Consider the following 21,260-nt stretch of genomic DNA (forward strand, 5'->3'; position numbering starts at 1 on the left):
CAACTCTCCCCCCACAGTGGATAAAAACGCCCACCTCCGGTGAGAGCCTTGGAGTTCCCCCCTCAGACATCTAACTGGACTCCAAACCAGGAAATCCTAAGCAAGAGACCTGTTTCCTGCGAGGCTTTCAACTTACACGCATTTCTGATCCCATTGCTGCCCTCCTTCGTTTTAGGCGCCTTGATCGCCTAGGTAGGGATCCAATTTTTATACTTTCAAAGCACTCAGGGCTGGAGAGAGGCCCTTCTCCAGGCAAATCCCGCACGGCCGATCCTCGGAGCGCGAGAAGGTGCTGTTGCCGCAGAGCCCAGGGCCAGGGCCGCGCGGTGCGGTTAAAAATAGCAGCAAGCAACACACACGAAACCTTCTGCTGAGCCTGGGATCAGGGACCCAGGTCCTCGCCCCTGTGCGCCACACCCGCCGGGAAGCTCCCGCCCCGCCTCCGCCTTCCGGTGACCCGTCCACCGCGAGTCTCGATGGCGGAGACCACCCTGTGCCACGGTTTCTCCCCAGCCGACTCCCGGGAACCCAGGGAGAGCGAAGCCCGGCATGACCTCTGTTCTCAGAGTACCCAATCTGAGAACACTGGGTCCCGCAGCATTTCCTGCCTCTAGGCTGAGAGAGGAAAGGGGTGTGATGGACTGAAAGTTAAAGGCATTATCCTCCGCCCCTCCTAAGCTTCCGAACCGCACAGAAACTAGTCAGAGAAGCCCGGACTCGCGCCCTGAGCTTCTTGGACGCGACCCGGCTGGACTGCGGGATGCAATTCGCTCCGCTTAGAAGAAATCCAATGCATCCACTGGCCTCTAAGAGGAGCTGCCGCTTACGACCGGGACGAGAACGGCCCGGTGCCTGCAGAGGCACTGGTAACCCGAAGAAGAAGCTTCAAGAAGTGGAGGGCAAAAGGCCTCCGGCATTTCCTCGAGGCCCAGGGGGCAGGGCTAAGGGGTCCGCACAGACAGCCAGGGGAGTCCAGGTCCGCCTGCGGAAGGCGGAGCCAGGCCAGCCGCTGCCCCGGGGGAAAAGTTCCTACCTAGTGGGGCGCGGTAGGCCGCCGCGCGGTGCCAACTTCCTCCTCCCAATGAAAGAACGCGCCCAGAGCAGGATTACAAAGAGAGCGGAAGACCGTTTTCTAAACCAAAGCCTCACCCCATAACACTTGCCCTTCCCTTTTCTTTGGAAACTCCACGCTGGAGCCTGGGGACCGACGAGTTCCTTCCTACCCGAACCGTGGGACGCTCAGAACACGCAGGCACTTTCTTCCAAGAACCCGCCGCGGCATGGAAACTGGAGGAGAGCGGGACGATTAGAGCTTGAACTGTTCGCGCTCTGTCCCTCGATTATTAAGTGGAAAGACTAGGAGGGTTCTCTCGTTGCCTGTGCATGACTCATTCTGCAACCCTCTGTCCCCATTTCTTTTCCATAAAGAGGGCCGGTCTCAACTGCCAAAGTTCCAAATGTGGCCATAACCCCAGCCCTGCTACCAGGCGTGGAGTAGAGATCGAAAGACGGAAAAGAAGAGCTCTGAGTTTCCCATTCAGATATCCACTTCTCTAGCCAACAGTCTCCTCCCCCCACCTCCAATTCTCCCACCCCAAACCCCGAAAAAAATATCACCGTCTTCGGTTATAACGCTTCGATTTATATCGAAGCTTCTCCCGGTGAGAGGGTCCCGAAGCTTGCAGCGGGTAGCCAGAGCTGGGCGCTAAGGCCAGACTTAGATTTTTCTCCAGAAGCTAGTACAAAGTGGAATAAGCAAGGGGGGCACCACACCCGGAAACTAGACTTGAATTTGTGGGTGAAAAGCGCATGTAATCCGGAGACTTTCTCCCCCACTGTGGTCCAGCCCCACACCACCACCAGCCAGCCAACAGGTTTGCAAACCCTGTTTCAAGCCCAGGAAACTTGATCCCCGTGCATCTAGGAGAGGGGACTCCAGTGTGTGAAGTCACTGGGTCGCAAACCTGACTTGCTCAAACGCAGCCCTAGGGTCGGCTGCGGCTTGCGGGCGTGTCGACTCTGCCACGCACAGTCGGTCTGGGTGCCTCCCACCCGCCAGCGCCGAGCTGTTCTCTTAATGAATTACTAATGAGTTAAAATTGGGCAGCAGGCTTAATTAAAGCGTAGAGGCAATGTGTTTACCACATTGTAATTGAACTCATTAGGGCTATGGCTTTTTGTTTTTTAAGCAGCCGCCTTCCTTCTCTGCGTCGAATAATCTATGGGAAGCGTTTATTAGAGAAGGAGGGGGTAGCGGAGAAACAGTCCATCAATTCTTTCAATGAAAAAGACAGGATGAGAATGGGGGAAGGGTAAAACCTCTATTCCGTGGATGTCTCGGTGGAGTCAGGGCTAGACCGAGGCTTCCCAAAGTTCCAAGGGTAGAATGATCTGATGAGCGCCCCGCCGTTTGGGAAGTTGCCAAGGGAGGGACCAGGCCTGAGCCAGAAAGGCTGCCTTTGTAACACCACAGTACTCCCAAATTCGGCCTATATCCCCACCATCCCCGGCCAAAGCGCTGGACTTCGACTGGACTCCCTGGCTGGTGCTCACCCTTCCAAGCGCCTGACGCTCATAATGAGATGGATTCTGCTAACTTTTCTTTTTAAAGCGGCATATGAGTTTGTCCCTAAAGCTTTCCTCCCTGGTAGTGCTGGGAAGGACTCATTCTCCTTTCTCCAGTTTTCCCAGCACCCCTCCCCACCCGCTGTTCTGAAGAAGCACATTGGGTGCCCAGGATCAGCGCCCCCTACAAATCCGCCCCCCGCCCCCCGGGCCTGACCTCACCTCAGGTGGTCTCTCCCCAGAAGACTGGGGGAGGGTGCCGGCTTTTAGTGCACTGCCCTCGGGCAACACAAGAGAGGCGCACCTGCGTGCCCTGGGATAACACTTCTCCTGGCAGGGAGCCCAAGCTGCCTGTCCGGGCTGCATGTCCCCAGAGCAAATTGTTCCCTCTTGCCCCTGGCCCCACTCCAATTACCAGGTCTCCAGCCCTCGCCTCCTTTCCCTTATGTTTGTACCCCTGGGCGTGGAAGGGTGATGGGTGGGAAGCTGAGGTCGGCGCAGGGCTCCTCTCCTTGCCCTGCCCTGCCTGACCAACAGGCGGCGTCAGAGACCTAGGTCTGGGCTGGGGAGTGGGGGGTGCGGATCTGAGCAAGCTAAGCCGAGAAGCTGGGCTCGAGGAGAGCGACCCTCACCCCAAACTTACGAACTTGCCCAGGAAGCGAGTGGGAAGAGCTGGGTGTCTGCGGAAGACCACACAGAAGGGGAGAGTCAGGACGGGACAGAGTCGCAGTGGAAAACCCGACCGCGAGCGAGAGTGCAGAGGACCGCGGGCGACGGGCCGCGAAAGCGGATGTCGCGCGGGGGGAGGCGGCCGGCGCCGCGGGAGTCAGAAAGCGGCAGTGGAGCCGCGGAGCGCGAAGCAGGCGGGGTGGACTGAGCGCGGAGGGCTGAAGACCGCGAGGGCGGCGCAGACAGGTAAGTGGCCTCGTCCTCCGCGCTCGGCTTCCTCTCCTTTGGGGAAAAATGGGTTGAAAGGGACTCCAGGAACTTCTGACCGCCGTCACAACCCCACAGCTGACCCCTACCTCCTCCCCTCCCCTCCCGCTTTAAACGCACACCCCTCACCGTTTGTGGGTTTTGTCAAACTCTCCTACCCTGTCCATCCCTCCTCCTCTCTCCGCCTGACCCGGGAAGTTGAGGTAAACTGTCTCTAATTTGTTGCTAAAAGATTAACTGCAGAGGGCAGGTCGATTTGATTAAGGCAATTAATCTTTGGTTACAATGTTCTAGTGTCATTTGCGTGCGTGAGGGCGGGGAGGGGGACCGGAGAGAGAGAGAGAGAGAGAGAGAGAGAGAGAGAGAGAGAGAGAGAGAGAGAGAGAGAGAGAAAAGGCTAACGAGACTTTTTGGAGACGCTGTGGAAAGAGGCTACCCTGCCCGGACTGCGGCCACGTCTTCGCTCCCACACCCCGCAGCCCCAGAGCCCACGCGCGGTTTCAGCACTTCCAAGCCGGGACAGCGACTCCCGAGAGCGCGGCTAGTAACTTCCGGGTCCCATCCCTGGAGTTCACACCTGGCAAGCAGAGGCAGGAGCTGACCGGGAGTTTGCACTTCGCAGGCAGAGGCTGGAGCTGACCAGGACGAAGGGTACACCCTCCGCCTTCCCCATTGCCCAACCACTGGGCTTCCCTTTCCCCACTTCAAAGCAGGATCCGGTCAAATACAGTCCCCCTAAATCCTCAAGACTCAAGCCCACCTGGAGGCGGGAAAGGGAGAAACCCCCAAACGCTCCTAGTAAAGTTCCCAAAGCTGGAGTTTTCTCTTTTCGTGAATAATTAACGCTGGTCATAAATAACTGATGGAGGCAGTGGAGAAAAGGAAGAAGGAGGAGGCAGGCGAGAGCCAGGGCGGCCAAAGAGATCGAAGGGTTTGTTAAAGGACCATTAAGTAAGCCTTGCTGGGAACGGTATTCCTCTGTAGATCACAGAGAGGTTACACCCAGGAACCCCGGCGTGGGTAAAAGCAGGGAAGCAAGGCACCCAGGGGAGTGGGGTTGTGCTGACCAAGCCCGGAGCACCTACCCAAGACCCAGTCTCAGCACTTTACCCATTCCCTCTCCTCTATCCAGAACTCATCTTCCCAGAGCCCTTTGAACTCTAGTCATCCTCTAGCCATCTGTCATTCACATCCCCACACCCAAAGTGCAGAGAAGTTCTGGGCTAGATAGTAGAGGCCCAGGGGTGAACCCAGGCTTTGAGCTCTGTCAGTTCTTCCCCAGCCTGTGGCAAGTCCTGCCCACTCCCAGTTTGCAGGCACCTCCCCAAAGCCACCTCCTCACTCCATCCCAGACCATACCATTTCATTCTTTTCAAACTGGTCCAAAAGTTTGGGACTTCAGCCTCTTGCTTGTTCATTCTCATCTTCCTACACCAAACCTTGAAGAACAGGGTAGTACACACTCACACACACACACACACACACACACACACACACACACACACACACACTGCTCCATGCTCTTCCCCTGCCCCTTCATCATCTCCAATTCCTGACTTCTTTTGAGGGTCTTAAGCACGCTGACCTCTGGCACCTTGTGTTTGCCCCACCTCTGAACTGAGACTCTTAGGTAGGGGTCTCAGAATCTGGAAGAAAACCTAAGAGGAAACCCTTGCTCCTAGGTTGGAGGCCTATGCCAGAGCCTTTTGGCCCCTTTAGGAGACACTGGCCTCTCCCCAGATGGCTAGCCTCAGGTGGCCAGTGCATGCTTTCAGAGTGAAACTCCTGAGGGCCCTTAAACTGAGCATCCAGCACAATCCTTCACAGGGCCTCCTTTCCACAAGCAAAGCCATGTCTTATCTTTTCCCAGTGCAACTTGGGATAGGCCCTGGGAAGAAAATATTGTAGACTGTAGCAACCACCACTGGCTGTGAGGTTGGGTTCCGACTTGCGGGCAGGCAGAAGCCTTTTTGTAGCCTTTCCATTGGTTAACATCTTCCATCACCCCCACTTCCCTAAGGGCCAGCTCTGAATATACCAAAGGCCAACCTGGCTTTTCTGGGTGGGAGCAGAGAGTAGCTTCCAAAGAGGAAGGTTGGTGGCCAAGCCTCAAGGAGTCTAGATTTTTAATGAAAATTTTCTCGTCTTTATGTGATACGAAAGAAAACACTAAAACCAGTTTTATTTTCTCACCCACTTCATCCCCATCCCAACACTCTCCACACCCTGAGCCCTTACCTTTTAAAGAACTGGGAAGTTCTGAATGGGGAAGGGAAAAGGCGAGAGAATAGGGACAGTTTTAGGGAATTGTCTTCTGCCTCAGTAGGGATACAACAACCCAGTAGGGTTGTGAAACTAGACAAAGGGGTGGGAGGAAATCAGATCTGGGGGAGAGGAGGCCAGCCCTGGAGCCATGGGTTGTTTACTTCTCATATAAAATATAACTCCCCCAAGCAGGAAGTTACTGCAAACGTGTATCAATAATGAATGAATCTCCTGTAATAAAATACTTACATAATTAGCACAAGTCAAGTGGTTGCATTATGTTAACCTTTTGCAACTCTGAGATGGAAAATCTTGCTCCAGAATTCCTCAGAATGCCATTTTCATTCTCAGGAGAGGGTGAGAGCCAAGTGCTCACCCAGCTTTCCACTTTGTTACAATATGGTTTTCCATTTCTGAACCAGAATGTAAGTACTTCTGAAATATAACAGAAAACTCTCTTTGGTGAATTCAGAACAGTCATTAACATTCAGTTTTAAGTGAATGTTAACAGTAAATAAAGAAATCTCTTGATTGTAATCATAGTAACAAAGCAATAATTACCCAGTAGGTGGTCATCAGTAATGATAAATGTATCATTATTACTGTGTGAGTCTGGGAACTCCGTTTTGGAAAGTACTTCAGACTTTTTAGTAGCATGGCTGGTTACAAAGCATTTCTTAGCCTGAAAAAGCCATATAATTTTATACACAATTTAGGTGAAAATAAATTTAAATCTGTATATTACATTTTTAATTTCAAGTTAGTAATTAAAGTTGGTTCATTATATCTCCTCTGAAACCCTCAGCGCTCATCTCCATGGTTTGTTTGTACAATTTGTTTCTAAGACACCCAAGGTTACACAGTTCTAAAAGATGGAAATTTTAATTATTTGCCAACATTAAGAGTTTGTCAGTGATATCATAATGCATCTTGAAAAAGTTTGGGATTGGTTATTGTCTTTGATCTGGTTAGCTATGCTTTCACTTTGAACCTCATGAGGGAAAGCCTTTTTGCTTAAAAAGTACTCTTAAATACACAAAAATAGAAAATTCCTCTGAACATTCTCTCTGAATTTTCACTGGCTGCTATTTTTTCAGGAGCAAAAAAAAATCAGTGACTCAGATTTCTACCCCCCTCTACCCTGGGATTTATTTTGCTATTATCTAATTTCACCTTTTGCTACCACTGAGCTAACAACTGCAGGCAGGAGGAAAGCTGAAGGCATGATGCTTATTGGGCAGCCTGAGAGCACATGATAGTTTAATAATGTATTAGCTAATGGGATCAAGCTTGATGGCAAAGTAAAAAATTTTCAAATGGGGAGGGAGGGCGTGAGAGGGAAGAGAACAGGAAAGGGGGAAAAATGCCTTTATTTCCCCAGGAAATAAAATCCAATGTTCCCTCCACCAGTGTCACTGGGGAGATGTTAAATGTATATCTATGTCATTTTCTCTCTTGTGACATGTCAACAGACAATCTACAGCCCCTCCCCCTACTCCTACTCCTCTGCTTCCCCTCCCCAAGCTTTAAAATATCCTGTTCCACACCCTTTCTGCATCCTCAGCCTCAGTTACACGTTAAATTGCTTCCCTGAAACAAAAGAGCCAGTGTTTTTTGTTGTTTTTTTTTTTAAGCCTCAAACAGCATTCTTGTTCTTGGTGGTAGTTGGAATCTTCATACAATTAAAGACTCTTTTGCATAAATCCACTGAAATACTTGCCTTAGTTTTCTCTCCCACAATCTCTATTTCTTGCTCCACTGTCTCCTTTTCCTTTTCTCCCTTTTCTCCTCTCCCTTCTTTAGGAGTGGCAATCAAAAAAAGGCAAGCATCTTTCCTTCTTATTCATTATTACAGCAGCATCTTTGAGACGCATCTTTGCCAATGAAAACTCCATGTAGATGCCTATCCTTTTGTTGTGGCGGCCTAGGTTATTCAGGAGCAGAGACAAAAGCCTGAAGTGATGTGATCTAAATGAGCTCTGGGGTTTTCCAGCTGGGACCACCTCCATTTCAAAGGACCCCCTCCCTCCCAACATGGGGAGGAGGGAAGTGGAGGGGGCTGGTACATATGTGTATGCAGGCACAGAAAGAGAGAAAGGAGAAGACAGGGAAGGGAGAGAGCCTAGTGGGCTCTTCCTTATGCCAATGTCCCTCTTCGATGCACGTTCGCAGGTTGTGTTCAGGGAGCATGCATCCATAGCCTATGTGTGTCATCAGGTATTTTGTGTTCCTTTGAATTTTATCTTGGTCAACTAATATTTGCTAAGTAACCATCAAGTATACCAAGTTCATGTTCCATTCTGGATTTTATTACTTCATGTAAACTATGTGCACATGTGAGTACTTTGCTGTGTTTACAAGTTTGTGAGGACTTGTGCAGAAATGTGCATTCTTTGTTATAAAAAAAGAAAGTCCAATAGCAAATGTTTCCATTAGTCCCTGGCCTCTGTGAACTGGTAGGGTAAGAGCTTTCTCTGCCACTGACCCAAGGACAGGTTTTCTTGTGAGAATGGTTTCCTCTGATTAAGGGGAATTAAGCCTTGGTTCCTTCTCCTACAGTCTTTATTTTCTTATAAAGGTGTTTGTTTGAAAGGTAAGAAAGAAACTACTGATTCCCATAGTCATTGGTGCATGAGGAACTCAAGGGATCACTGGGGCAGGGGTGCAGTGCAAAATGTGTTCATTTTCTCTTCCCTTCCTCAATTACAGTTTAGATTTTTAGGTTTGTGCTCTCATTGTATGTACTTCTCCAGGGATGCTCTGGCCCCAGGAAAAGCGTTCCCGTTTATGGACAGTATTTATTAAGAGAGGGCTCAGAGGCCTTTCTCATTTCTTCTATGATTTCCATAATGGATGAGTTTTGGTTTGCTCCTGGTCCTTGGTTTCCTTCATAAAACTCCAGCCAGAGCAATGGAGGAAAAACCAGGGAGTCTAAGCTGGGCTTGCCAGGCTGCAGAAAGCTCTTTTGGGTAGAAAGAGGGAACTGAGGGCTATCAGCAATTATTATCATATGGCCATTACCATTGCTAATTTTTGTTATCAACTTATTTTAACTTGGTTAAGCAAATAGTAGCTAAGGTTCTGGCCACCTGTATACAAAATAAACACTAGACCAATTTAGGGGGCAGGATAATGAAAAGGACTAAGATTCCTCCGGGGAGTTTGGTTCCCTCTCTACTCACCATGAAACTAGAATGCCTTTGAAATCTTTTACTCTGGAGCTAGTAAAGACTTCAAACATATCTTGTAAGAGTACAGGCCTAAGCTTGTCTCCATTCTCCAAAGAAGGTGCTTTTAAAGCTAGCATGTATTAAATGACTACTGTGTGCCCAGCATTTTACATATATTATCTTATTTAATTCTCATAATACCCCTGTGGGCTACGTATCAACCTCCTCATTTTGCAGATGAAGAAACTAGGGCTTGGGGAGTTTAGGTATCAAAGCAAAATTCCACAACTAGTAAGTGACTGAGGAGAAATTTGTACCCAGTTTCAATCTAACTGCATCTCCTGTACTTTCTGATATATGAGAATTCTTCTGTCCCTGGTAGTTTTGCCAGCCTTCCAGTTTCTTTCTGGGCCATACAGGTCTACTTTTGCAGACTTGGAACTAATAGGGAAACCATTTCTTGCCCTACCTGATGCAGAAATACCAATGCCAAGGACACCCATTTCAGGGACACAGAAGCAGTAATATTCTTGCCTAAGAGCTGAGAATGGGGTAAGAGGGAATGAGTGAGAGAGATAGAAACTGTTTTTTTGATCTGTAACTGTCATGGGTTCTCCAATACCCAGGCTGGGAGTAGAATGAGAAGGGATATCTGGTGTCTCTAATTTTAATGAATTTATATTAAGGCCTTTATCTTCCTTTCGTGTCAATGCCAAACACAGGCGTGGGGGTGGGGAGTGGCTGGATTTCTCAGTCCTTTTAGATGGAGCAGGTGTGGCAGAAGTACGGGGGTGTGTTTCTGTGTCGCCCCTTGCCTCTTAAGTCTGCAAGGCTATGCTGGAGCCCAGAGCCGAATCTAGGGCTCCGATGATTGCAGACTGGGAGGCTTCTTCCGGGAGGGCCTTGAACGCAGTAGGATCTGCTGCGCCACGGAGCTCTGCATTGGCGTCAGCACCGCGGACAGCTCCTCGGCTTTGCCCTTCCTCTCGAACCTGCCGGGATTCCCACGCTGCCTCTCGAACAGTCTGCTTCCAAAGTGGAGGGCATCCTGACCAGGTTTGGGTTCGCTTCAACCAATTGTTAAAACTGCAGCTAGAAACCTCCGTCCACGCTGCTGCAACCGCCGCGTGCGCCTGCATGGAGGCGGCGCTTCTCCAGTTCCGAGGGAGGCAGCTCGGTTTGTGGTTTTCCTTTGGGTCCGGTGTCTGGGCTCCTTTACCTGTCCCTGGCTTGGGTAAACCGCAGCCGCCTGGAACGGAGATGAGAGTGGAAATGCTCTCCTCCGTGCGGTGATAGATCATGCAAACGGGTGACACCAGTTTAACCAACAAAACAATTTGAATCAATTAGCCGGCTGAGGAGAGTCCCGAGGTATAAAATGCATGTCTGCTCGAATAGGAAAGCATTGATTAACTCGGCCCCTACCTGCTGCCTCCCGCCACCGCCTGCTCCTCCCTGCTGCCCGCCTGCCAGGGTCTCGGGGGCCAGGACAGGGACTGACAGGGATCAGGCGCCCCTGGTCCGGAAAAGGAAAATGGAAGATCAGTGGAGAAGAGCAGTGGAGAAGATCAGGAGACCTGTTCAAACTTAGGGGACAGCAAAGAATCAGAGAGATAGTGAGTGACAGAAAGTTGCTCACAGACTCAAAAACGTATAAAAAGACTGTAATTCCGAAGTCCAGCTCCAGACTCATGGTGAGGATTTGCTGGACCACGGAGTCTGGCTTTGAACAATTGTTCTCCACCTTCAGCTTCCAAAAATATACTTGGCCTGACAGCTCAAACAGGCACCCCAGAGTCACTGGGGAAATAAAATAAAAATGCTATTTTTAGAATTATTTGTGCAAAAGTACTTAACCTAACATCACACGTTTCTCTTTCCAGTGAAACTTCTTTGCATTAAAATAAAGTCACAGTTTTGTATGGCAATAAGCCACCAAGCTAATGTACAAATGTTTATGTTGAAAGATGAGGTAAGGGGGTGGCTACAGGTACCACTCAGGCATGGATTTCATCCTCAGGGTAAACAAGGATGGGAGGGAAGGCAAAGATTCATCCAGTTTCTCTTTTCAAAAAAATATGTTTTTACAGACTTTTTTTTTTTAAGTAGGGATCTGTAGGGGAAGAGGAACCTTTTGGGGGCAAAGATGGAAACAGCGAAATAAAAGGGAATAAAAGCACCACATGATCTTCCTTCTCGGCAGCGACCACGCATTTTCCTGTGGTACATTAACAAGGTGATAGGACTTTTCATTTCTCCCCATTTTCGGTCTTAAAATCTGCCCCATTTTCAGGCTTTCTTTCTAGCAGCCTGGGCTCGAGGAAGTGTAAGCAAGCCGAGACCTCCCTTTGTGGGAGCTCCTGACCTCAGAGAGGAGGAATAACCAGTCCGGGCCGGGAACCTTCAGAGGAGCAGGCGTGCAGGCAGCCTTCAGCCTTCCGCAGGAATGGATTCGTGAATGAAAATGACGCTCTTTTGGCAAAGGAGCCAGGCAGGCATAGTGTGAGTTTCCCTTCTTCTAGGATGGGGGACTTCGAGGGCACTAGGGAGGGAGCATTCAGTTGACTTCAGCCCCTTAGAACAGAGCCTAATTAGTGCCGATGGTGACTTCAGAGACTAGGAGTTGGGTGAAATATTTCACTGCCGTTTGAAACTTATACCAACACAAACGTTACAAGTTTCATTGCTCTGAAACTGTGTTTTCTGCATATTAATTTAAAATAGCCACAATTCCTGTATCCCTCACTTTTTGTTCAATTGACTCCCTTTTGTTTTATTGACCTTTAATGAAGTGTTAAGATTTCACACTTGAATTTAGTGATGGTTTGTTGTTGATACTATGATGTAGTCCCCGTTGGGCTTCCGGGTTAGTGGGGGTTGTTCTTTCAACCATTTCTACAATACGACTGCCCACCTCTAAGGCTATGTGTTTCACCAGGCAGCAATCGAAAATTCAGCTCTGATAGTAAGGGAAAAACTTAAAAGTTCTTCCAATCCCACCCCGTGTAGGTATTCTTCTTAGAATGTCCTCTAGATACGCAGCTTCTTCCATTTCTGATAAACGAGAGGTGGTCATTTTGACTCCTAACAGCTGATCAATGAGGAAGTAATATACTGACACTTCACTATATTGTATGTGTGCCTTACTTTGGGAAGCTATAGGAAATGGTCTTTTCCCATCCTACTTCTACTTCTTCTTCCCTTTATGTAAGGGCATGTTTCTACATAGTTCCCTGAGAAATTTACTTCTCTGGGAGCATTGGCAACTTGCTCAAGTGCTTTCCTGTCTCACCTTTTCCTTGTGCTGAAGTGGCCTGCATGTGTTTTATAAATGGGATGGAGAACTATTCTGAATGAAGTTGACTGACGAGTGCACACATGCACTCATTGGGGTCCTCACTTAATTGCACACTTTCCAAAATAGAGAATGCCACTCTGTATCTTGTCCTAAAAAGGCAAATGTGTGTTCAAAAGTGAAGACATTCTCCACGCTTCCTTCCAAGTTTTTAGATTGAGCACGCTTTGCAGAACGCCCCCCCCCCACGCCCCGTCCCGCCCCGCTTTTCTCATTTCACAGTTTCAAAGGAGCACTGAAACCATTCTATTCTCCGGCTAACTGTGAACTGTGATTCCTATATCTTCGGAGACACAGTGAGGCTACTGATTTGCACTGCGTACCTGAGAGATCATTCGCGAAGGAGGGTGGCTCAGAGAAATGAGGGGAGGAGACAATAACTGGCAGGGATACAGTCAATTTAGAGGCGTCCTTCTAGAATCCGGGGCCTCCAGGATCCAGGTCCCCAGGATCAGGCAGACTATATAGCTTTCCACTCCTAAATCAGATCTACGGCTCCAGCACCACTGCTGCGTTTGCTCAATGGAGAGGTTGTTGGCAATTGCGGGTTGGTTAGGTGTTAGCTTTCGTGCCTGCTGAGAAAGGATCTCGAAGCTGCTCGCTCTGCCTTTCGCTCTCCCCCCTCCCTCCCTGTAACATGCCAGCCCTTTAATGTGGAGTGTCAGGGAGACGGTGACGTCACCTTGCCCGCTGGGTGGCGTCCCCTCGGTCCGACACGAGTTCAGAGACAGAGAAAGGCGCTGTCAGACTGCACTCCACCTGGGGCTCGCCTGCCGCGGGTTTCCGCGCGCCCACACTTTCTGCGGTCGAGGGGACGCCCCGCAGCAATTCAGGCGGTCATTCTCCGCGGGCCGGGGTACAAGCGCCATTAGAGTCGACGAGCGCCAGGATCTTCACGCGGAGCCCTCTGAAGTCCCGCCCGCTGGATTCCAGGACCCGCTTGGATGCTTCGCCTCCGAGCGACCTCGGAAGATGGGCCGGCAGCCACGCGCGTAAAGACAGCTAGGGATTACCAGGTACTGCCGGAACCAGCCGGCCCCCACTCGGCGCACAGCTCGCGGTTCATTATTTGGGATCCCGAGCGGTGGGGTTTTCCGGTTAGGTTGAGGGGCAGCGGAGGGCTTCGGTAGTGATTGGTTTGGAAGCCTGGGGAGTTAAGTTGAGGCTTGTTGGCTCGTCAGTCAGATAGGGAAGTTCGCCAGCTTTCTTTCTCAGTTCAACTAACTTTTAATTGTCTCTTCTTCCCTCACTCCCTTTTAAAAATCCCCCAACCTAAACCCTCTCATTTGTGTCTCTGCTCTGACAGGAGTCTCTGGGAGAGCTTGGGGTGAAAGTGGAGCACACCCAGTAGGAGACATTTCTGCCCCGTCTACAGCTGCTCAGGCTGCGGGTCTCTAGCCAGCTCCCCGCTAGGCCAGGCCCGCTGCGCGCATTGCCATTATCCCAGGGTCTTATTAAGATAATAAGAATCTTGTTTGGGAGGGGAATGAGGATTGAAGGACCATTTGGCAAAGTTAGGGCTGGTTATATCAGGCCCAGGTATCACTGTGCCATTTAACACCCCGTCCCCTGGAAATATTGTCTTTGATCCATCCGAAGTGACAGGCCTGGCTTTCGTCTCGTTGATCGCATCGAGGTTTGTTCACCCTTCCTGGAGGCCACAGAACGTAATGAGAGCTGAGGATCCAGGGGTCAGAAGGGCGAAGGTTGTCGGGATAGAGGTCACAGGAGCCCAGAGAGGACCAGGATATGACAATTTGGGTAAAGGGGTACACTTGTGTATTCACTGAAATCTCTGTAATAACAAACTCCAGTGTCCTTGACGGAAAGTGGTGATGAGACGGCCACCGTTGATTTTCCAGGGCAAACGATAGTCTTAGCAGCTGCCCTGGACAAGTAGCTGTGCAAAGGTCACTGTCAGTTTTGCAGGGAATGAGCCGCTTTGCTTGTTTTGACTTAGCAGTGTTGTCACAAAGGTTTCTTTCGCTTGTTTTTTCTGTATTTTCAATTTACTGGCTGTTTTCCCCCATTAAGTATCCCGGTTGACCAGAGATGACAGGAATTTTACCGCAGGCCCAACCCTGGGCTTCCGCTTTCAGCGCTCCCACAGATTACCTAGTCCAAGGATTATTTCTACCGTGGGGCACTTCCCCCCACCCCCAATAAAGTAAAGAGATATCTACATAGATCAGAAAAAGAAATGTCACAGAAAGTGGTTCACCTTTCAACTAAATTTGCCTTTTAAAGCCCATCAGTAATGATCCCCAAGAATTGCTCAGTTTCTTTGCACTGTTTCTGGGCTTAACACTCTTGCCTGTACTTATTTGCTCATTGTCATGGAAATAACAGGCAAACAGTTTTTGAATATTTTCAAGTCTACAACTTCATCTTTTAAATCCACCTATTGGAACCGGAACTACTCAATTTTAGCAAGCAGTTTTTTGAACCCTTGAAAGTGAAACGCCTGTTTGGTGCAATCTTGCATATAGGTTTGTACATTTTCCCCAAAAATTTCTAATTAAAGTATCAAAATATCTAATGGCAAAGGCAAGGGAGAAGGGATTTCGTTTTGCTTTAATGAGCTGTGTCTCAACCAGTAGTGAATTTCCCCCAAGGAAACCACAGATGCCACAAAAATTACTTTTTAAAAGGTTTGGGTTTTTTTTTTTTTTAATCAAAATCAATCTATTTTCAAGCAAATGAGACTGGTCTCTCTTTTAAAATTTGGGCTTGAATGGCTAAGCCTCAGTTTTCCATAACTTTTATAACCTGTACTAGTTACCACTGTCATCATTACTTCCTAATTTATAGCAGGAGTGCCATTTTATTCTAACAGCTTCTATAAATCGGGGATAAGGTCTTGAGTTTCTTAGGAACTGACTTTTTAAAAATTTACTTTGGATATTTAGAACCGAAGAAAAGTAATTCCAAATTCCTGCATTTCCAAAGGATGACCTTGAGGAAATTTAAGAGATGACTTCCTTGTGTCTGAAACTTGCTTCCTTTGCCCAGTGATAATTATATCTTAACCAAAGCAAGGAAGTGATTATAATTCTTCAGTTAGCGACTCAACCCACCCCTCTCTTTGTAAACTGAAAAAGCTCTAGTCAACGCTTTCTCCTTTCCCTTCCAGTCTCCAAGGCCGACCCGGAGAGCTCGGCCCGGGCTTCCGCGGCGGAGGAGATGGCTTCCAGCCCGCTGCCGGGGCCCAACGACATCCTGCTGGCATCGCCGTCGAGCGCCTTCCAGCCCGACGCGCTGAGCCAGCCGCGGCCGGGCCACGCCAACCTGAAACCCAACCAGGTGGGCCAGGTGATCCTCTACGGCATTCCCATCGTGTCGTTGGTGATCGACGGGCAGGAGCGCCTATGCCTGGCGCAGATCTCCAACACCCTCCTCAAGAACTTCAGCTACAACGAGATTCACAACCGCCGCGTGGCGCTGGGCATCACGTGCGTGCAGTGCACGCCGGTGCAGCTGGAGATTCTGCGACGCGCCGGGGCCATGCCTATCTCATCGCGCCGCTGCGGCATGATCACTAAGCGAGAGGCTGAGCGTTTGTGCAAGTCGTTCCTAGGCGAAAACAGGCCCCCCAAGCTGCCTGACAACTTCGCCTTCGACGTTTCGCACGAATGCGCCTGGGGCTGCCGTGGCAGCTTCATCCCCGCGCGCTACAACAGCTCCCGCGCCAAGTGCATCAAATGCAGCTACTGCAACATGTACTTCTCGCCCAACAAGTTCATCTTCCACTCCCACCGTACGCCCGACGCCAAGTACACGCAGCCGGACGCAGCCAACTTCAATTCGTGGCGCCGTCACCTCAAGCTCACTGACAAGAGCCCCCAGGACGAGCTAGTCTTCGCCTGGGAGGACGTCAAGGCCATGTTCAACGGCGGGAGCCGAAAGCGCGCGCTGCCCCAGCCGGGCGCGCATCCCGCCTGCCACCCGCTCAGCTCGGTCAAGGCGGCCGCTGTGGCAGCGGCTGCGGCGGTGGCGGGAGGTGGGGGACTGCTGGGCCCGCACCTGCTGGGGGCGCCCCCACCGCCGCCCCCGCCACCTCTGGCCGAGTTGGCGGGCGCGCCGCACGCGCATCACAAGAGGCCGCGCTTCGAAGACGACGACGACTCGCTGCAGGAGGCGGCTGTCGTGGCCGCCGCCAGTCTTTCGGCCGCCGCCGCCAGCCTGTCGGTGGCCGCGGCCTCCGGCGGCGCCGGAGCGGGCGGGGGGGGCGCGGGGGGCGGCTGCGTGACGGGCGTTGGCGCCGGCGCGGGCGCGGCGGCTGGCGCCAAAGGGCCACGCAGCTATCCGGTCATCCCGGTGCCCAGCAAGGGCTCGTTCGGGGGCGTGCTGCAGAAGTTCCCAGGCTGCGGGGGACTCTTCCCGCATCCTTACACCTTCCCGGCTGCAGCAGCCGCCTTCGGATTGTGCCACAAGAAGGAGGACGCGGGCACCGCGGCCGAGGCTCTAGGGGGTGCGGGCGGCGCGGGCACGGCGCCCAAGGCCGGCCTGTCTGGCCTCTTCTGGCCCGCGGGCCGCAAGGACGCCTTTTACCCGCCCTTCTGCATGTTCTGGCCTCCGCGGACCCCGGGCGGACTTCCCGTGCCCACATACCTACAGCCCCCGCCGCAGCCGCCCTCGGCGCTCGGCTGCGCGCTAGGAGAAAGCCCGACCCTGCTGCGTCAGGCCTTCCTGGACCTGGCCGAGCCTGGCGGCGTGGGCGGGAGCGCCGAAGCGGCCCCCCCGCCGGGTCAGCCCCCTCCGGTCGTCGCCAACGGCCCGGGCTCCGGCCCGCCGCCTCCTGCGGGCGGCGCGGGCGCTCGCGATGCGCTCTTCGAGTCGCCCCCGGGCGGCAGCGGCGGGGACTGCAGTGCGGGCTCCACGCCTCCGGCCGACCCCGGCTCCGTGTCCGGGACTGGGGCCGCGGCCGCCGGAGCGGTCCCCGTGGGTGCCCGAGTGCCCGCTCCCCACCACCCGCACCTCCTGGAGGGGCGCAAAGCCGGCGGAGGCAGCTATCACCATTCCAGCGCCTTCCGGCCGGTGGGCGGCAAGGACGACGCAGAGAGCCTGGCCAAACTGCACGGGGCGTCCGCGGGCGCGCCACACTCGGCCCAAGCGCATCACCACCAACACCAACAACAACCGCACCAACACCACCACCACCATCATCCCCCGCAGCCGCCGTCGCCGCTGCTGCTGCTGCCCCCGCAGCCCGACGAGCCGGGTTCCGAGCGCCACCACCCGGCCCCGCCGCCGCCCCCACCCCCGCCCCCGCCGCCTCCGCTGGCCCCGCAGCCGCACCACCGAGGCCTTCTGTCCCCCAGTGGCACCAGCTGCAGCTACCCCAGCGAGGACAGCTCCGAGGACGAGGATGACGAGGAAGAAGAGCAGGAGGTGGACGTGGAGGGCCACAAGCCTCCCGAGGGCGAGGAAGAGGAGGAGGAAAGTCGAGACCCCGAGGACGACGAGGAGGAAGACGAGGAGACAGGGGTCCTGCTAGGGGACCCTTTAGTCGGGGGCGGCCGATTCCTCCAGGGCAGAGGGCTGTCGGAGAAGGGGAGCAGCCGGGACCGCCCGCCGGCTGCCGCGGGCGCTTTCCCACTGGCCCTGAACTCCTCCAGGCTGCTGCAGGAGGACAGAAAACTGGGTGACCCCGGCGGCTCGGACCTGCCCCCGCCCCCGCCCCCGCCGCTGGCCTGCCAGAAATCAAGCGGCGGCCTTAGCAGCAGCCCGGGCAGCCCGGTCCACCATCCATCACTGGAGGAGCAGCCCTCCTACAAAGATGTAAATATCCCCTTTAGGCTCCTTCAAGCTAATTATTATTATTTAAATGCACCTTTAGGCTGAATCGGTTACATATGCGCAGGAAAGATGAATCACCAGATTTCCCCACAGAAATGAAATATTCAGTGTGTTTGGGAGGGCTTCTTTCCTACCAACTGTCCTCCATAAAAATGTAGTTTCTGGTCTCTCTCTTACAAAGCCTCTCAAAGGCCTTGGGGCCTCTATTCCCCCCTATATTTAAGTTGGCTGCTTATAGAAGTTGGGAAAGACCCCTAAATTGACCAAGTCCTTCCTCTAATCTACCAATCTCTTTTGCCCAACTCCCTGCCCCCAGTTGAGCACAATTGTTCCCCCGGAAGCAGTGGGACCACAAAACTGGTGCAGTCTGAATGATCCTATCATTTTTCTTCTCTGTAATTCAGTGCCTCCCCGAACCATGACCCAGAAAAGATCAAAAATACATTGACTTCAAAAGTTAGATTCAGTTTTATTTGAACTGCTTTAATCAAGGCTTGAACCCCAGAGCTCTAGCCAGGATGGACACTTCTGTAAGACATTGTGTCCAGTAAAACAAAAGGCAGACTCTTTAGCAAGACTGGCTTCTCCCAAACCAATCTCCACCCACGTGAAAGTGCTACCTGGGGCCCCTAAAGACCAAAGTTAAACTTAAGTGGCTCAGCCTTGTGTTCACTCAAGTGTGCATAGAAAGCACTCTCAAGGACTTCAGAGTGAAGTGACTCTGTCCTAATGTAGTGTGGATGTGACAAATAATGTGGTATTTACAGAGTTGATTTACAGAGTGTATAATAGGTGCATATTTAACATACTACTTCGCAAAGGATAATGCAGGTACGTGCAGTCGTACATTTGTATTTAAGCACAACAACTATTCAGAGAAGATAACCATCAAAAAATGAAGTCTCCTGAGGCTCCATGGAGTCACTTTTATTGATGCTTCTTCCTGCTGACTGTTGACATTAGCATATGGTTTCATCCAGGCATTGATTTGTGTCTCTAATTCTTCTCCATACAGAATCAGAAAACTAAGGAAAATAACCAAGTAATTTTATCTACAAAGGATGAAAACAACTTTTCAGGTAAAAGAAAATAACCCCCCAGTTTTCTTTCCTGCATTTAACCATTTCTGTGAGACTCACACCCAGCATCTCCTGCCTCTACCACCATTCTGTGGGTTTTCATCCATTGAATTTTGAATTTTTTCATACTACAGTTTATATTTTAATGGGCAGCATTTCTGTAGTTTCCAAGCAATGGCAATTTTCCAGATAACAGCACTGTTGCCCCCAATCTCAACATACGTCTTTGCATTTAAATGGCATCAGTACTCTAAACACACACAGATACATAAATACATGTTAAAATTCTTGGATGTCTTTGTTTCCCACTTGTCAGTACAGACTCACTTGCAGATTTTGTATTTTGTTTGATTCTAGATAAGAACAAGGAGCATAGCTTTTTCATCACAGACTCTGATGCTTCCGGAGGAGATTTTTGGAGAGAAAGATCAGGTAGGCTGGGACAAATAGAAGGAATGAAGAGTCAGATGACAGAGAGAAGGGCTGAAATTCATAATCAGAAGACTGAATACTTAGTACAAGGGTAAAGATAAAAAACAATTCCTACTAGATATAACTAAGAAAAAACACAAATGGGAAAGCAGTGACATTAATAGCAATAAGATTATTAATTGCTGGGCATATTTCAGAAGAGAATTCAGAAATATATCAGGTTACACAGTGAAACGGGCTAGAAAAGCATAAAATGACAATAATTGAAATGTTCTCTTAGAAACCTTCCATTAAAAAGGATCACAGCTTATTGCTTTTAATATCTGTCAGAAAGACATTAAAGGTGTTTTATGACATCTATGCCAACATTTATATTATCTCCATGATAATGATCTCTACACAAAATGTATAATACATTTACAAAAATTACATTATACAAATTAAATGAAACCACCTTTTACTGATTGCTAAATGTCTCCAAGGGGTATGGGAAAGACGTGATTAGAAGTTTTGATACTAAGTTGTCTATTGCAGTGTCTTAAGGAGAGGGTTTTGTTTCTTGGGAAAAAGGAATCTAATTTTCCATTTATGTAATGCAAACTGCCTTGGCTTTGACTATTCACGGTTAATTGACTGTCAAACGAGGTTGTTATCCTGCGGCAATGTCTGCAAATTTGCCTGTCAAATGAGACAGAGAGCAAGCTAGGAAGTGAGGGAGAGGGAGAAAGAGTGGTGTGGGGAGCAGAAATAAAGAAAATAGGATCTTAAAGGAATCTTATATAACAGCAAAGTACAATGAAAAAGGTCTCCAAACCTTTGTTTTTATTTTTCCTTAAAGGAAACTTTTCAGTACTTTAAATGGCAAAAGGCAAACACCTATTTTAATGAAAAAATAGCTTTATATATCATGGGAAGAAAGCTTTATATATTGTGAGTTATTTCCAAATTATTTCATGAGTATTTTCTATAAATATTGATCAACAGCCAGTTTGGGCTGACTATGCTAAGGAGTTACTAAGAATAATTTGGTGATGTATCCTTGGCCGTATCAAGTCTCCATAAAATTGTGCATTCTGGCTGTACCTGTTTGTTAGCACATTTTAAGTGTTTTTATTATTATCACTTTCAATTAAAGCATAACCCTTTGAAAATTCAAAAAACTCACCTTTCACAAATTTGCTCTAATATGAGAAAGTTGTTAAATGTGGATTTTTCTGTTACAATCTAAAGTGTACAAAATGAAGTCACAAAGGCAATGATATTTGCCCAGGAACTACCTCTTCCCTAGTGCGATATTTCACAAAATTGAAGCTTGAAATAGAAAGGATTGGTACCAACACATTTCTAATGGGTTTGCACACACACACACACACACACACACACACACACACACACAAGGTTTATAATTCTATTTGATTGATTCTGTAATATCTAACCATTTCCCAGACATTTCTGGATAGTCGATTGCTTTTCTTTGTTTGCTATGTGTAGAAATTAACAGACATTGGAAACAACACATTTATGAATATAAAGAAAACACTTTTGGAAACATTTCTCAGCCCCATATCAAATGATATTTAGCAGCTCTGTAGAGCTAAAAACAGATTAAAAGTAGCCCAATTTCTCCCATGCCTAGAAACCACAGATAGGAGTCTATAT

At 49.9% G+C, this 21,260-nt stretch overlaps 1 protein-coding gene and 1 long non-coding RNA gene across 2 annotated transcripts in view; one reads left to right on the forward strand and one right to left on the reverse strand.

Moving 5' to 3' along the window:
- LOC137203307 (uncharacterized) overlaps positions 1 to 1,339 on the reverse strand; it is an 88,768-nt gene extending 87,429 nt beyond the window's left edge. Inside the window, exon 1 of the long non-coding RNA XR_010933042.1 lies at positions 1,224 to 1,339. This is a non-coding gene — a long non-coding RNA (uncharacterized lncRNA). The remainder of the gene's footprint in view (positions 1 to 1,223) is intronic.
- An 11,690-nt stretch (positions 1,340 to 13,029) lies between these two features.
- SKOR2 (SKI family transcriptional corepressor 2) overlaps positions 13,030 to 21,260 on the forward strand; it is a 41,819-nt gene continuing 33,588 nt past the window's right edge. The window contains exons 1-4 of the mRNA XM_067701411.1: positions 13,030 to 13,307; positions 15,425 to 18,072; positions 19,106 to 19,169; positions 19,527 to 19,601. Of these exons, the coding sequence (XP_067557512.1) occupies positions 15,475 to 18,072; positions 19,106 to 19,169; positions 19,527 to 19,601 (2,737 nt within the window). The 5' untranslated portion in view covers positions 13,030 to 13,307; positions 15,425 to 15,474. The remainder of the gene's footprint in view (positions 13,308 to 15,424; positions 18,073 to 19,105; positions 19,170 to 19,526; positions 19,602 to 21,260) is intronic.

The sequence above is a fragment of the Pseudorca crassidens genome, chromosome 12 (assembly GCF_039906515.1).
Source record: "Pseudorca crassidens isolate mPseCra1 chromosome 12, mPseCra1.hap1, whole genome shotgun sequence".
NCBI classification, from domain to species: domain Eukaryota; kingdom Metazoa; phylum Chordata; class Mammalia; order Artiodactyla; family Delphinidae; genus Pseudorca; species Pseudorca crassidens.